This window comes from Macrotis lagotis, chromosome 6, assembly GCF_037893015.1.
Source record: "Macrotis lagotis isolate mMagLag1 chromosome 6, bilby.v1.9.chrom.fasta, whole genome shotgun sequence".
Taxonomy (NCBI): Eukaryota; Metazoa; Chordata; class Mammalia; order Peramelemorphia; family Peramelidae; genus Macrotis; species Macrotis lagotis.
The window spans coordinates 71251226-71266958 of record NC_133663.1 but is presented as its reverse complement, the minus strand read 5'-3'; the positions used below and the strand labels follow the sequence as shown (position 1 = coordinate 71266958).

At 38.8% G+C, this 15733-nt stretch overlaps 1 protein-coding gene across 1 annotated transcript in view; it reads left to right on the top strand.

The window, feature by feature from the left end:
• The window catches only part of SMARCAL1 (SNF2 related chromatin remodeling annealing helicase 1), an 87975-nt gene that overhangs the window by 52174 nt on the left and 20068 nt on the right, over positions 1-15733 (top strand). Inside the window, exons 10-12 of the mRNA XM_074191413.1 lie at positions 4333-4473; positions 10888-11106; positions 15101-15171. Coding sequence (XP_074047514.1) covers positions 4333-4473; positions 10888-11106; positions 15101-15171 — 431 coding nt within the window. The remainder of the gene's footprint in view (positions 1-4332; positions 4474-10887; positions 11107-15100; positions 15172-15733) is intronic.

Below are 15733 nucleotides of genomic sequence, written 5' to 3'. Positions count from 1 at the left end.
AAGTGACCTGGGTTCTTGAAAGTTGTGCCACTGGAGAACAAGCTCTGACTGGTTTTGCAATGCCGGAAGAACTTTGACTATGTGGTCTCAGAAACCCATTAGCAGCTTTTTGAGGTCCAGTCCAAACTGGTGCTCATCAACAACCAACCACTTGGTGCCAAATGCTTTGGCAATGGTCATCCCTGAAACAAAAAAACAAAACAATTCAAAATGGTGACTCTCATAATTTTGCAGCCCTTTTCTAGTGATGGTGACAGAGTAGCAGAAAAAGGAAACAAAGAAAAATAACAGTCATAGTCTTTAGACCATCTCTAGACATTCACTTAGCTCATACTGTAAATGTGAGGTCCTTGCTCAGTGACCAGCAAGTGGACCTGCTGGTAGAGGAACTCAGTTGTCCCCATCTGGATTTTCTCCTTACAAAGGAAACCATTTTGGCAGTGATCTAATGTGTGTAACAGAAGTCAGAGTGTTAGCCTTCTCAAGGAAACCAGAAGCCAGAATGAAATTGCATCTAAATGGAAGGATGGCCCACATTCTCTTTTTAGAGGGACAAATAAAGGACTTGGCAGGATTCCATAGGTCTGCAATTTCCTCTACAATTCTCTTTTTTTTCCTCTCTCTTATTGTATTTATGGAAATATCCATTTATTTGGCGTTCATTAAGTTCAAAATAAAATAAATTAAGAGAAAAAAGTCATTGGCAGGGTTGGTTTTATGGGTGTCCAAAGGCAACAAGAAACATAATTTTCTGGCACATTTGGTTATATCATCCTAGTGCTCATATGAAGTATGAGAGAGGTGGGGATCCCACACTGAGAATTCCCATTACTAATGAAATCACCAATCTCCTGCATGTATTTATATAATATAAAACTGTGTGTTTTTCTTTGTCCTATAAACATTGATATTGCCCTAAATTGGAAGCTTTTGGAAGTCATCAAGTTACTCTATATAGTATCACAGATAGATGGCTATTTAGCAACATCTCTTAGATGATGGTTTTTGCAGATGCTGTGGTCTTCTCTGGTCTCAGAACACTGGGGGCTCAAGATTTTCTTTGAGGGTATCTATTGAGGGTCTTTTTTTTTAATAGTTATTCACCCCATAAGATATTTTCTGACCTTCCTGTCAGTAATGACCCTATCCCTCTCCAGCCTGAGTAGCCAAAGGGAAGGACTCAATCTTAGTACCAGCCTATAAATATCTGACAGCAAGGCCTTGGCCTTGATTCCCATCTCCCAACCCAAGAACTCTTTCTGACATAAGCCAGCCAAATATGAATAGGTGCCGGATGATGGGCAGGTTTTCTCCGGCTGATAATAGATTTTTCCATCTTACTCCCTTTTCATTGAAATTGTTGGAAGCCAGGCAGTTCAGCCACTACAGATGTCATTCAAGAAACTCATTGTTATGTTAATAAGGCCGCCTTAAACCATGCAGGAAATTACCAGGCCTGGGTAATTTAACTATAGGAAATTATAGCTGGAGAAATTCATAGCTTTCCTGTCATAATGAAATTAGGTTTTAGCTGCTCCCAAGAGGGCAAAAGTGAATTTTTTAAGGATTGGGCATTCATCCAAGGAAGGACCCCCTTTTGTCTTCCAATTCCCTGTGTTTCAGGTTTGTTTAATTTATGAAGCATCTTTTCTATTTGAAACCTCCCTTCTCCACCCCCCCCCCCCCAGCTTTTTGTTTTGTGTGATTTTCTTACAGTACTGATATTTACTCAAAGGTTTAAGTAGTTAACAAGCTTTCACCAGATCTGCCAAGATCTACAGTCAGGTCTTTTCCCTGATGCTTTTCTTCTTTAGTCCCATTTAGTGGAGAGCTATTCCTTTTTTTTTTTTTTTGAGTCTGGCCCTACTTCTTGGTAGCAGGTGGAGTATCTGGGTCTAACTTCCTTGGGTGAATTTGATTTCCCAAGTTGTGAGGGTTATTTAGTAACAGCATTTATTCCTTAATTAATTTTTTTCAATTAACAAACATTTTTTTCCCTTCCTACTTCCCCATACACTTTAAATAAAGGAAAAAGAAAACCCTTGCAACAAATATATGTAGTCAAAATAAATCCTACATTGGCCAGGTCATGTACACAGAACAGCTTTTAGAGGATGATGTTGGTATCAATGCTGAGATGTGCATTGAGCTAGTCCTTGTTACTCATGTGCCCTATGCATCCACCATGCCAAATGTTGGCCTGGCTTCCAGAGACCCAAGCCAAGCAGTCACTAGACTAGATTAGTCCCTACAATCTTTAGAGCCTCTGGGTCCTATTTTGAGGACCTGAATATTCCTCCCTGTTGCTCACAGTTGTTGGCATTGTTGTAGCAAGTTACTGAAGTTTTATCCCAAGAAGGACAGGAGAGATTGGTTCACACTTGTATTTGTTAACATCCCGCTTTGGAAAGAGAAAATAACTTTTTGGGTTCTACCTATTCCAATGGGAAGTTAGTTCCTCTGGTGAAGTTTTTTTCCTTCTAACCCTGGATTATTGGAGTTGAGTTTACTACAGTACATTGCCAAACATTACTCCTTTGTGTTTGAATTTTTTGTAACTAATTTTTTTTATTTGATGTAGAGGAGTCAATCTGGAAATTATTATCACTTTTTTTTTGAAAGAATCAGTAAGAAAATGGAAACTTTAAAAAAATAGGTTCATGATGTGTTTCCAAATAATTTTCTTTGCCATCATTCTAAATTTCTATAATATTTGATAGTAATGGAGAATTTTATAATTAGTCTCTCAGTTATCTAAAGCTTATAAAATAGAAGTAACTTGGATCAGTTATCTATCTAGGCAGTGGGGGACACCAGTGGTACCCAGAGTCAGGAAGACCAGAGTTCAAATGTACCCTCAGATATTTACTAGCTCTGTGACCCTGAACAAGTCATTTAACCCTGTTTGCCCCAATTGCCTCATCTGTAAAACAAGTTGGAAAAAGCTACTTTAGTGTCTTTGCTGAGAAAACCCCAAAGGGGATCATGAAGCATTGGACATGACTGAAAACAAGTAAACAAGGGGAGGGGTGTACCACAATGGATGGATAGATACTGGCCTGGGAGTCAGAAAAACCTGAATTCAAATCTAACCTCTGATACTTTACCTTTGGGGCGGCTAGGTGGTGCAGTGGATAGAACACTGGCCCTGGAGTCAGGAGTACCTGAGTTCAAATCCAGCCTCAGACACTTACCTAGCTGTGTGGCCTTGGGCAAGTCACTTAACCCCATTGCCTTGCAAAAACCTAAAACAACCAAAAGAGCAAAAACAAAAACCATATGACCGAAATGAACTTGCCTTATGTTCAGCTACTTTACCTTTGTGACTCTGGGTGAGACACTTAACCTCAGTTTGCCAATAATAGCACCAACCTTCCCAGCTTATGAAGCTCAGATGAGATAATATTTGTGAAGTGCTTTGCAAATTTTAAGTGCTATAAATGCTAGCTGTCACCAAAATCCTCCTCACATCCTCCTCCTTTATCCTCATTGTTATTATTGGGCCATCTCAATTAGCTTAGCCAAAGACTCAGCCGACTCTAGTGTATTTTAAAACTTTTGAGAGGAGATTGTTCATCCTCCCTTGTATATCTACTATTGTTTCCAGGTTTTGCATAATGCCTTCATTCCATTTTATAGAAATCATGCTATAGGTTAATATAAGGACACATTTGACCCCCCCCCCCCCCCCGAAACTGCTTTTCCACTGTTGGGCACATTTTCACAAGCTAAAGAAAAGAAATTGTGACTGAGACTTACATCTTAGAGGGACTGTTACTCAGAATTGATTTCACACAGAGTTGGGAGTGAGGTAGGATCATCTTTACTTGTGCGTTTTTTTCTCTTTACTTCTTCTGAGACAAATTCGCACCTTTGAGTGCATCATAGTTCTTGAACCGGGCAGGTTTTATCCAAGTTCCTTTCCTCACTCTGGTGGAGCAGTGGATAGAGAACAGTGGAGGATAGGAGCCTCAGACACTTGACTCTTACTAGTTGTGTGACCTTGGGCAAGTCACTTAACCCTGACTGCCTGCTTTCCATCTCTAGTCATCCTGAGCCATATCTGACTACTGGACCCAGATGGCTCTGGAGGAGAAAGTGAGGTTGGGAACTTAGCACAGCACCCCCTCACTCAAATCTAATTCTTGTGCTTATCATGGCATCAACCCCCTGATGTTATGGTCTTCTTTGAAAATGAAAGACAAACATTATTATTATAAGATGAAAGCCTGAGGTCTGTCCAAAGGTAGTATGGGCTGTTTTTTTTTCCTACTTCGTCCAGTTAAAGTCCATCTGTGTACTATCGTGTACTATCTGTACTATGTTTTCCAGGCTGCCAAGCGAGTGATCTTACTGTCGGGGACCCCAGCCATGTCACGGCCCGCCGAATTGTACACCCAGATTGTTGCTGTCAAGCCATACTTCTTTCCTCAGTTCCATGACTTCGCCTTGCGCTACTGTGATGCCAGAAAGGTACTTCTTCCTTCTCCCATTATCATATGTCCCACAGTACTTTTCTTGCCATTCTTGGACCTTTCTTTGGCATTATCCAGTCCAAGGGCCAATGAGGCCATTCTGTGTCAGAAGAGTGTGCCCGGGAGGCCTGTGAGTGGGGAGAGAGCTGGCCAAGAAGTAAAACTAATATAACAATTCAGTGAACTTGGAATCTGTCACATAAATGGGAATGAGGATACAGCCTGTGCGAAAGCCCTAGAATCGAATTAAAAATTCAAACTTAAAAGAAGGAGGCAAAAATCAATACAAAACAAGTGAATGGAGGAAAATGCAAGCCCAGTAATTATTGCATTAAGTGTGAGTGAATTAGACAACCAAATAAAATGAAAAGGAATGGAAAAATAGACAAGAAACAAAACTTAATCTGCCATGTACCAAAAAATACATCTAAAAATAAAAACACAAACAGAACATAAAATGAAAGGTTGGAACAAAATTTGCTATATATCTGGCAACTCCAAAGAAGAAGGAATAGTAATCATCTTCTCAGAGAAGGCAAAAGTGAAAATTCAGAAAGTCAAGAGATATTAATAGGGAAATTATGCTTGAAAGCATCATAGACAGTGAAACAATTAGCATAATTAGTCATATTAAAAACAAAGTAAAAAATATGTGATTATATCAATAGAATCTTTGACAAAATATAACATACTGAAACCCCTAAAATACATAGTTAGGTAATGGCTGTTTTAATATGATAAAAAAATACATATCAAAAAACAAGAGCTAGCATCATATAAATAAATTAAAGGTAGGAACATTTTAGCAAAGAGGAGAAGAGGTTATCCCTCTTTGTAGATAACGTGATTTCTTATAAAATCAACAAAATATTACTGACACAATTATAACTTCAGCAAACTAACAGAATTTATATATACTTATATATATATGAATATATAATATTTACACAGAAAATTAAGCATATTATAAATGATAGCATTTATATTAACAATAACAAAAACCCAGGGAAATTTCATTCATAGTAACTACACATTTCATTAAATATCCAGGAGTCAGCCTACTACCAAGACATGCTCAAGATTTTTATAACTTCAGTTATATAAAATGCAGCTGACGTAATCGATTGACTTAGGTAACTGGAAGAATTGGCATTGATCATTCTTTTCACTGCTGCTAGTTGGATGTTTCAGTATAATAAAAATATAAATACTAAATTAATGTATAGATTTATTGCTATATTGATCTAGCTATCACTGTTTCTTTAGAATTAGACAAAACAAAATTCACTTGGAATAAGAACCTAGAATCTCAAGGGAAGTGTTGGTTGAGTAGATGCATGGGAAAATAGCGCTTTCAGACCTCAAACTGTAGTGTCAAGTAGTAGTCACCAGAGTTGTTTAGTGTTATTTAAAAAAAAAAAAAGGAAAAATAGACCCATGAAACAGATTAGATATGTGGTTTCTAGAAACAGTTAGACTTAGTAACCCAGTGTTTGACAAACTGAATCAACAACAATTCCTCCTTTTCCTCCTCTTATTCTTCAAGGAAACTGTCATTTGGAAAAAAATACTTTCTGCTTCAAATATTTTTAATAAAAGGTCTGATATCCAAGATATTTAAGGAAGGAATATAAACATGCAATGCCTCAAAGCCATTCTCCAGTAGTTTAATGATCAAAGTATATATGAATAAAATTTTTCCTTAAAGAAATACAAAAACGCCACGTGAAAGTTTCTTCCAAATCACTTTAAAGTAAATGAAAATTATCTAATACTCTGAAGTTTTAGTTCATACTCAGCAAATGTCAAAGAGAATAAAGGATAGTAGTCATTCATATTGGAAAGACTGGGAAGTTAAGACATCTTCACATACTAGTGGTGTGTAGCTATGAATTGGTCCAGCAATTCTGGAAAACATTTTGGAATTAATGTGACCTGTGTGTGATGCTTTGTTTGATCCATTGATCCCTGGAAGGGATCCCGAAAAAGGTCAAAGACAGAAATGGAGATCTCAAATATACTAATGTATTCTTAGAAGCACTTTTTATGTTGGTTAAAATCTGAAAACAAAGTAGATGCCTTTCAGTCTTGCTAAACAGACTATGGTATGAGAAAGTCTTGGAATATTATTACACTGAAGAAATGGCAATATGAGGAATTCACAGATACATGGAAAACTTGTATGAATTGATACAGGCAAAATAAACAAGACTAGGAGAAAAAATACAATAATGTTATTATCAGTAATAATAATGCGTAGCTCTTTAAGAAAACTTTAGGGGGCGGCTAGGTGGTTCAGTGGATAGAACACTGGCCCTGGAGTCAGGAGTACTTGAGTTCAAATCCAGCCTCAGACACTTAATTACCTAGCTGTGTGGCCTTTGGCAAGCCACTTAACCCCATTGCTTCGAATTATGAAAAATTATGAAAAGAATTATGAAACTTTAAACAAAATAATAATAATAAAAATAATAATTATCATTTATATGGTGCTGTTGTTATCCTCATTTTGTAGTAGAGAAAACAAAACAAAAACAAAACAAGATGCCTCATAATTGCAATAACCAATATTAATGCTATAGAGGAGATGAATAAATTAATCCCCTTCCCTTAGAGATGTAATGAACTATGAGTCCAGAATATTGCCAAAAATGTCATAGTAATAGATTGGTTTTACTTAACTGGCTTTCATTGATCCAAGAAAGCTCATTGGTGTATGGGTGAATGGGCTAATAATCTGAAAATGTCATTAAAAACTAAAATGCTTTCTAAAAAAATACAAGGAGTTGAAATTTAAAAAAAAAATGTCTCTAGGAGAGAATTCTCTAGGCTTCTGGAGTTGCTCATTCCAAAATTCCCTGTTCCTCGCTGTCATGATGCTTTATGGAATGGACATCAATATTCTCTAATTCTGGCCATTTACCTCCTGGAAGGATTGATACATCTCCAAGTTCAAAATGCCCAGGTGTCTTTGTCAGGCATAGCCAGAACACAGAGAAAATAAAGTGCTTTCTGGCTTGTGGGTCAACTTCTTGTCTCCCCAGGTTCCAAAAACAATCTCTGACCTGTTGGCCTATTTTGTATATGCTTTTTCCTTGACTTTTCATTAGGGGTTGTTTTTCAGGCTTATTGACAGTAAGTACTTAAAAAGCCCTCTGGCATAAAGGAATAATTCATCAACCGGGATGGACCAAAGAGCCTGGGCTTGGGAGATTTTTGGTAACATCATAAACTCTTTCCTAGCTCCCCAGGGCCTTTAAGACGAGTTTAGGAAAGAGGAACAATTTGCAGTAGGGACCTTGGGAGGATGTTAATGGACATCAGGTGTGTTGTCTGGCAGAGAAAGTATCTATTCACCTTTCCTCACTCTCAGTAGAAAAAAAGGAGAATTTCTGGTTTTGCTAATGATGGTAATAAGCTCTCAAGCCCAATGAAAAAACACCAAGTGATCAGGTTTCTGTTTCCTTCTGTCAGCTTTTCAGGGTGACCCCATAAGGCCTCTCTAATTGTCACTTGACACGAGGGGAAAAAGACAGTTTTTCCTCTTTCAAATAGCAGTTTTTTAGTTTATTTTTTAATTAAGCATTTTTATTCATCTGCTCTTCTTCTCCCCATCAATTTAGAAAAGAAAGAAAAAAGACCTCAGTATATCCTTGCATAACCTTGCAAAACAAATACTCACATTCACCCTGTCTGAAAATGTCTGCCTCTCTTTTAGTGTCATCTCCTACCCATCGGGAGGCAAGTAGTTGTTTCAGCTTCATTCCTTTGGACCTTCTAATCCTGTGGATCTGAGTTCTGAAGCCTTTCAGAATTGTTTTCCTCTCTAACATTATCATTGTATAAATCGTTCTCTTAACCCTTCTCTCTTCACTCACCATCAGTTCATAGAGATCTTTCCAGCTTTCTGATGGAGTAATAATAGTCCATTATATTCCTGTTCCGCCTTTTGCTTAACTATTTTCTAATAGTAGGCTATCCCCTTAGTTTTTAATTTTTGACTCTCAAGAGCTGCCTTATTTTTGTACTGATGAATCTTTTTTTTATAGTAGGTATCTGATGGCACAGAGGATAGAATGTTGGGCCTGGAGTCAGGAAGACCTGAGTTCAAATCTAGCCTCAGATTTTTACTAGCTGTGTAGTAGTGGAGAAGTCATTTAGCCTCTTTATGCCTCCGTTTTCTCAACTAAAATGAGAATAATAATGGCTACCTCCCAGGTTGTTGTGAGATTAAAATACAATACTATTATTGCTTTGCAAACCTTAAAGCACTATATAAATGCTCATTTTTCTTCTTCCTTTGAAAGTATGACCCTAGTAGTGATAGAGCTGGGTCGGGGGCATACACAGTTTGGTACTTTCTGGGCCCACCTTCAAAATATTTCCTGAATGGCTGGATCACTCTGCTGTTAGGAGCCTTGACTATAATCTTCTTTATACATCAGAAGAGATAGAATTTATTTGAATACACTTTGAATAACATAAAGCACTATGTAAATGTGAAGTCAATAGCATACATTTATATAGTATTTCACAACAATCCCGTGAAGTAAGTGCTGTGTTTATCCTCATCTAATAGATGAGGAAACTGAGGCACAAAGAGATTAAATGATTGCCCAGAGTCCTCCAGCTTAAAAGTGTCAAGACAGAATTTGAACTTGTCTCAACTGCTCCTAAGTCAGCCCCCTCTGTCACTCCATTACTCAGCTGTCTTATATCCATGATCTATGGCAAAGAAACCCTCCTACCTTGTCTGTAAGACTCTCACAGACATACAAGTCCTGGAATTGGAGGAAACTTTAGATTCAGCCTAGTCCCTCTTCTCTCCCAATGCAGGGTAGCTCATGTACTATCACTGGATTCCAGACTCTGGTCTGCAAGAACTGGGAGTCCCCCCAGCATGAGCACCCCTGTTCTGTTGTCGGGCATCCCCCATTATTGGGTAGTTCCTCATCTTGATAGGAAATCTGCCTCCCTATAGCTTCCACCCATCAGTCCTCGCTTTGCCTCGGAACCTGTGAGCTGTTCTGAACCCTTCTGAAGATAACTATTCTATAGCCATCCAAGATTTCTCATTTTCCAAGCAAAGCTTAGACTCCTGCCTACAGGAATGATCAAAGAAGAACTAAGGGCCAGGCATGTAAGGGAGCCAGTGTGCAAATGTGTATATGAAACCAAATGTGAGTGATACTAAAACCAATAACAATAACACTAATATTATTAATATAAGCATTGAATCAAAGGTCCTCCATGGATGGCATCTACCTAAACCCAACCAGTCTTATGGCAACAAAGAAACATTGAACAACTGACTGAATCATGTGGATTCTATTATAAAAATGGAGAAGTTTGTGATGGCAATTCAGAATCAGGTCATTTCTATCAGAAATGACAGATTATCTTTAAGGAACAAGAAACAGTAGATTCCTACAGATGATGCAAGGAAACTGTATAAAGATACATTACAAAATTTAACCTCTGACAACCTAACTAGACACAACCTGGTGGCTAGAATTAAACATCAGAAACTCACTATTTTTTATAAACTTTACAGCTGACAAAGTCAGCCCCATTCTACAAATATAGGCTTCAAAGTATTCTCAAGGAGTCACTAACAACTCTACTGGAACCAGACCATTATCACAGATGGGACCTGTCCACAATTTCCTAAATTCACCCTTGATCCATAAGAGTTTAAGAACAGTTTTTTAAAATTTTTTTTAAGAACAGTTTTAATAAATATCCTGCCAAATATTCATTATCTCTAAACTGTGAGGAAAACGTCCAAATATAGAGACCTAGAAAAAGAAATTAAAGTTTATAGAAATAAGATGAAGTATGCGTGTTGTGTGTGTGTGTGTGAGAGAGAGAGAGAGAGAGAAAGAGAGTGAATGTGTGTGTGTGTGTGTGTGTGTGTGTGTGTGTGTGTGTGTGTGTGTGTAATTCCCATTGTTCCAGTACTGGAGTTTTCCCCTGGTGTCATTCCAGGCCATCCTGAAGACTAATGCTACTTTCTTGGCCAGCACTGTGTTTGTTTCTAGAATCTCAAGAGAGGAGGAATTGTGCCAAAGAGGTGTCCAAAGGGACTCCCCCCAGAGGACTTTTGCTTGGTTTTTAGGGGAGTATTTCTGGTCCCTAAGAATAGTTTGCCCTAACCATGATTCCAAATGAAGTATGTTTTCCCTTCTGTCAGAGAGAGAGGTGATGGACTCTGGCTACCAATTGAGATATGTGTCTTGGATGTGGCCAGTGTGGGAATTTGTTTTGCTCAACTATGTATAATTGTAACAAGGGCTTTATTTTTTCTTTCTTTTTCAGTAGAATGGGAATGGGGAGAGGTGAGAGGGAGAAAAAGTAAATTTTGTTCATTTGCCCTCTTGTCCTTTTAACCCTCTGTCTCAATTCTCCACAGTTGCACTGGGGATGGGATTATTCTGGCTCTTCCAATCTTAGAGAACTGAAGCTTATCCTAGAGGAGACCATCATGCTTCGCCGGCTCAAGTCCGATGTCCTCTCCCAACTCCCATCCAAGCAGCGTAAGATGGTAGTGGTTGCTCCAGGGCAGATGGATGCCAAGACCAGGGCTGTCCTGGTGGCTGCAGCCAAGGAAATGACCACAGAAAAGAAGAACGTGAGTCTGGGGTTGAGGGTTCTGGTTCAGCCACTCGATGTTTTCTTCTTCCTTTTTCTAGAACCTCTAAGAGGAAGTATATCTGAACATGTTTTGAAATAACTTTCATCTGAGTTCCCATATTTTGCCAGAAAACACGTCTTGTTCCCCAGTCTCCCCTCCTTTCAGAAGATATAGTAGCATGTCCAAGATTCTCTTAGCCAGCCAGTCCTTGTTCCTACAGTATCTCACTGATGCTCTTGAAGCATTCACTCTTGGAGCCTGGTTGGTGATGATGAATCATCAAAGAAATGTGAAATCATCTTCAGTCTGTTTTCCCTGCTAAGGAATAGCGGGCTGTAACCTAATTCTTTAAGACTGTGTCAGTCTTGTATATGGTAGAACATCCCCCTCCCCAGGCATGAGTGATGACGGCAGTTCGCTTCAGTAAAATGGCATTCTTGACTCCTGTTTCACTGAAGAACATTCATTGGGTGCTTAACTGTGTTTGACACAGTGTTTGGTGTAATGTGGACCCAGAGGGACCCAGCCTTCTGGCCGATCACAAGACAGATGGACTGGATACAGAAAGCCTCAGATTCCTTTTTATCATTCCAGAATGAGCTGGAAAGAAAATGGGGAGTCTACTAGTGACTTTTCAAGTTTGATTTAATTTGAGCCATGGAGAATTCTACCCACGGTTCTGTGAGCATTCAGAAGTCATCCAGGTCACCCCACCTTCAGTCCACAGATGAGGAAACAGACCCAGAGGAGTGACCGACTTGTCGGGGGTCTCCCAGACAGACAGTAAGAAGCAGATCTTGGGTTTAAATTGAGGTCCTCAGCCTCCAGACTCTGGGCTCTCTTCACTGAGCCCAAAACAAATAGGGTTTTTGTCCAATATTTATGACCTAATTCTAGCAACATAGATCTACACATGAAGACAACCAAAAAAAAGATACCCATGATAGAAAAAATAAATAAAGCCATCCACAAAAAGTTATTAAATAGGAAGAAAAACAAACGCATACAATTCATTAAGCACTTATTGTGAGCCAGACACTGTGCTAATTGCTGTAATATTATTACCTCATTTGGTCTTCTTAACCTTGGTAGATAGGGGTTATTAATATCCCCATTATACAGATAAGGAAACTGAGGCAAACAGATTAATGACTTGTCTAGAGTCACCTAGCCAAGAAGTGCCTGAAATTGGATATGAACTCAGATCTTCCTGGCTCCCGGCCTAGCCTTTATCTACTAGCTCCAGCTGCTTCAGGGTTCCCAGGACTCATCACAAAGGAAAAAATGAAGCAGACTCTGCCCTTAAAAAACTTTTTTTTTTGGGGGGAGACTATATCTACATATATAGACATGTCATAAAGTTCATATTATCATGCAGAGGGATACCTGCAATCCATCAACCAACCTATTATTAAGTGTTAATCATCATTTGATCATACCAAGGTTTATTAGGTGATGTCTCCCACTTCCTAAGGGTCTTATGAAAGTTTAATGATTACAGTTTTCCAGAGAGCAGGGACTGGATCAATTAATGTCCTTCTTTAGGGTACTTAGTCCTGCACCCCAGAAAATTTGAGCAACTGGAATATTGACTCTTAGTGACGGTAATGAAGGACTGAGATTCTGTATTGAATAGGTTAAAAATGAAGATATCCATGGGTTTTGGCTGAATAAGGAGCCATTATGAATCTAGAGAAGACTATTCCCTATCCCACCTTCTATTTTACAGTAGCTTTTTAAAGTCCAAAATCTCCCTGCAATTTTGCTCATCACATTTGTTCCAACAGAGCCTGGCAAACCTGTCAAAAATCCATTCTTTCTTTGTTGTCTCATGCTCTTCCATCTGGGAAGAAGACTTTTTTTAAAAAGCTCTAAATCCCAGAAGCCAAGGTGAAGCAGCCAATTTATAAAATATCATGTATAATGAAAGGCTTTTTTATATCTCCACTGAAATAATAGGTATTGCTTCACAGACTGGAGCAAAGCTGAATATAATCAACTTTTGTCTAAAGCCATTTTTTGATCAGCAAGACCAATAGTTGAAAAATGGAACCTGGCCACACTTCCTCCTCGGGGGCAATTATTCCACTGTAATCCCTCAACTGCTTGGCAATAGATTCAAATTTCTGACATTTAAAAAAAATTCTGTGCCTTGGATTAATCTTATTGAATTCCTAAAGGTACAGCATTAAGTGTAGAGAAAGGAACAGTGAATTTGGAGTTAGAAGACATGGATTTAAGTCCTCCTAGGTCTTCCACTAAAGTGCCTCCAATTTCCGAGACCTAATTCCTCCATCTGCAAAATGGGAACTAATGCATGCTGTATTGTCTTCACAGAGTTACTGTAAGGGCCAAATGAGATAATTTGTATTTCTACTATACTAAGTGTAAACCACTATACTAAGTAAGAGATTATCAAAAAAAAATAGAAAAATAAACGCAAGTTAGTCTAAGCTACCTTATTGAGGAAGGATTTCGTACTTAGTGGGGGAAGGAGTTGACCAAGGATTAAAATTAATAAAACAATACTGAAGGATTGGTATTCTCCAATATATGATGATAATCTAAGTGTTTCTGATGGTTTTTTTATAGTCTCTGCATGTCATCTTTCTCCCACTCTTAAGTATACTCTCCTAAGGGGATTTGGTATCATTACTAGTACTTGAGATCTGAATAAACAAAATGTGTTGATCCAGCAGGACAACTTAGATGTCTTCAAATCAAGACAATAAGCATTTAAATTTTTTTTTTATTTAAGGCAGTGGGGTTAAGTGATTTCCCAAGGTCATTATTAAGTGTCTGATGTCAAATTTGAACTCAGGCCCTCCTGACTACAGGGCTGGTGTTCTATCCACTGTATCACTTAGCTCCTCTGAGAATAAGCATTTATTAAACACTAACCATCTACTGGGCACCATGTTAAGTGCTGAGGAAAGGCAAAAAAAAACAGCCCCTACTCTCAAGTAGCTTATCATTTAATGGAGAAGAAAAGATACAATTAACTTATGTACAAACAAGATGGATACACACACACGCACACACACACACACACACACACACACACACAGAGGAAAAACATAGAATCAAGGGGGATTGGGAAAGGCTTCCTGTTGAACATGGAAGGTAAGATTTTAGCCAAGACTGAAGAGAGAGTAGCTCCTGAGCAGCTTGAGAAGAGGGACCATCTTTTTCCTTGCATCCTCAGTACTTAATATGGTGCCTAGAATTCAGAGATGAGGAAGGCAAGAATTCTAGGTATGGAGTTCAACCAGTAAAAATGTCTGGAGCTGGGAGACTGAGTATTGTATGTGAAGAATAGCAAAAGACTAGTGTCACCTGATCTCAGGTGGGGAGGAAGGTGTAAGAAGACTCAGATGGGAAGTTCCAAGTTTTGAATGCTTTGAATGCCAAACAAGATTTTATGTTTGATCCTAAAAGTGATAGGGAGCCAATGGAATTTTTTGAAGGGTTGGAGGCAGGGAAATTAAGAAAGTTGTACTCAGGTTTGTGGGAATCAACTCAAACTATCTTGCAAGAACCATGTGAGTCTCTATGCCTCAGAAATTGGCAGTTGCTATAAATCAGGGATTGTTTTATTTATTAAATGATGGATAAAAAATGTTGATAATGCATTAATCTACATTATTAAGTGCATTATGAAATAATGCAGATTAAAAGTGTACACAATCATGGGTACATTTTTTTTCCTTGTCAGCACACCCCTGCTCCTACCTGCAGTTTAAAAATCATTTTGACTCTGAGTGAGGGCTGAACTCAAACTGGGAAAGACTTGAATCAGGAAACCAACCAACAAACTCTTGCAAAAGTGTAAAACAGATCATGAGGACTGCCCCAAGGAAGGTGGCAGCTGTATCTCTGCCTTAGTTGGTCATCAATAATACATCAATAATACAGCAAAGATGATTAAATCAACCCATCCCAGAACCAGAAATCTAGGCAGATGTTAAACTCCAGATCTTTCTGTCCACAGAAGCGACAGCAGAAGGAAGCCCTGCTCCTTTTCTTCAACAGAACAGCGGAAGCGAAAATCCAACCTGCCTCGTAAGTGTTCAGCAAGCATCATTGGGTTTGGTTCATATTAAAGACCATTCCACAGTGGATAGAGCACAGATCTTGGAGTCAGGAGAAACTGAGTTCAAATCCAGCCTTAGACACTTAATTACCTAGCTGTGTGACCTTGGGCAAGTCACTTAATCCCTTTGCCTTGGAAAAAAAACAAACACAAAAAAAGAATATTCCATCTTCATTTGAAAACAAGTGTTAGGTGACCATGCCTTCATCTAGAAGAGACATAGCTGGCATATTGCCAACTGCTGCAATTTCTGGCTGGTTTGGTGATGCAATCCTGAGGCTTTCAGTGTCTGCTGTTGGGAAGTCTTGTTCCAACTCAGAGGCTGGGAGTGGGGATCTGCTGTCACCGTGATTCTTGTTTACAGGCAATGGGTCAAGGATCTAGTAGACCTAGCCATGGCTGGGACAGAATAGGATACCAGCCTGGGCAGTGAGGGGAGCAGGTATCGGGGAAGGAGCTAACTGATAACTTATCATTTCCAAGGACCATCTAACAGCAATGATTCTGGAAACTCAAGTCGTTCAGTCTTGT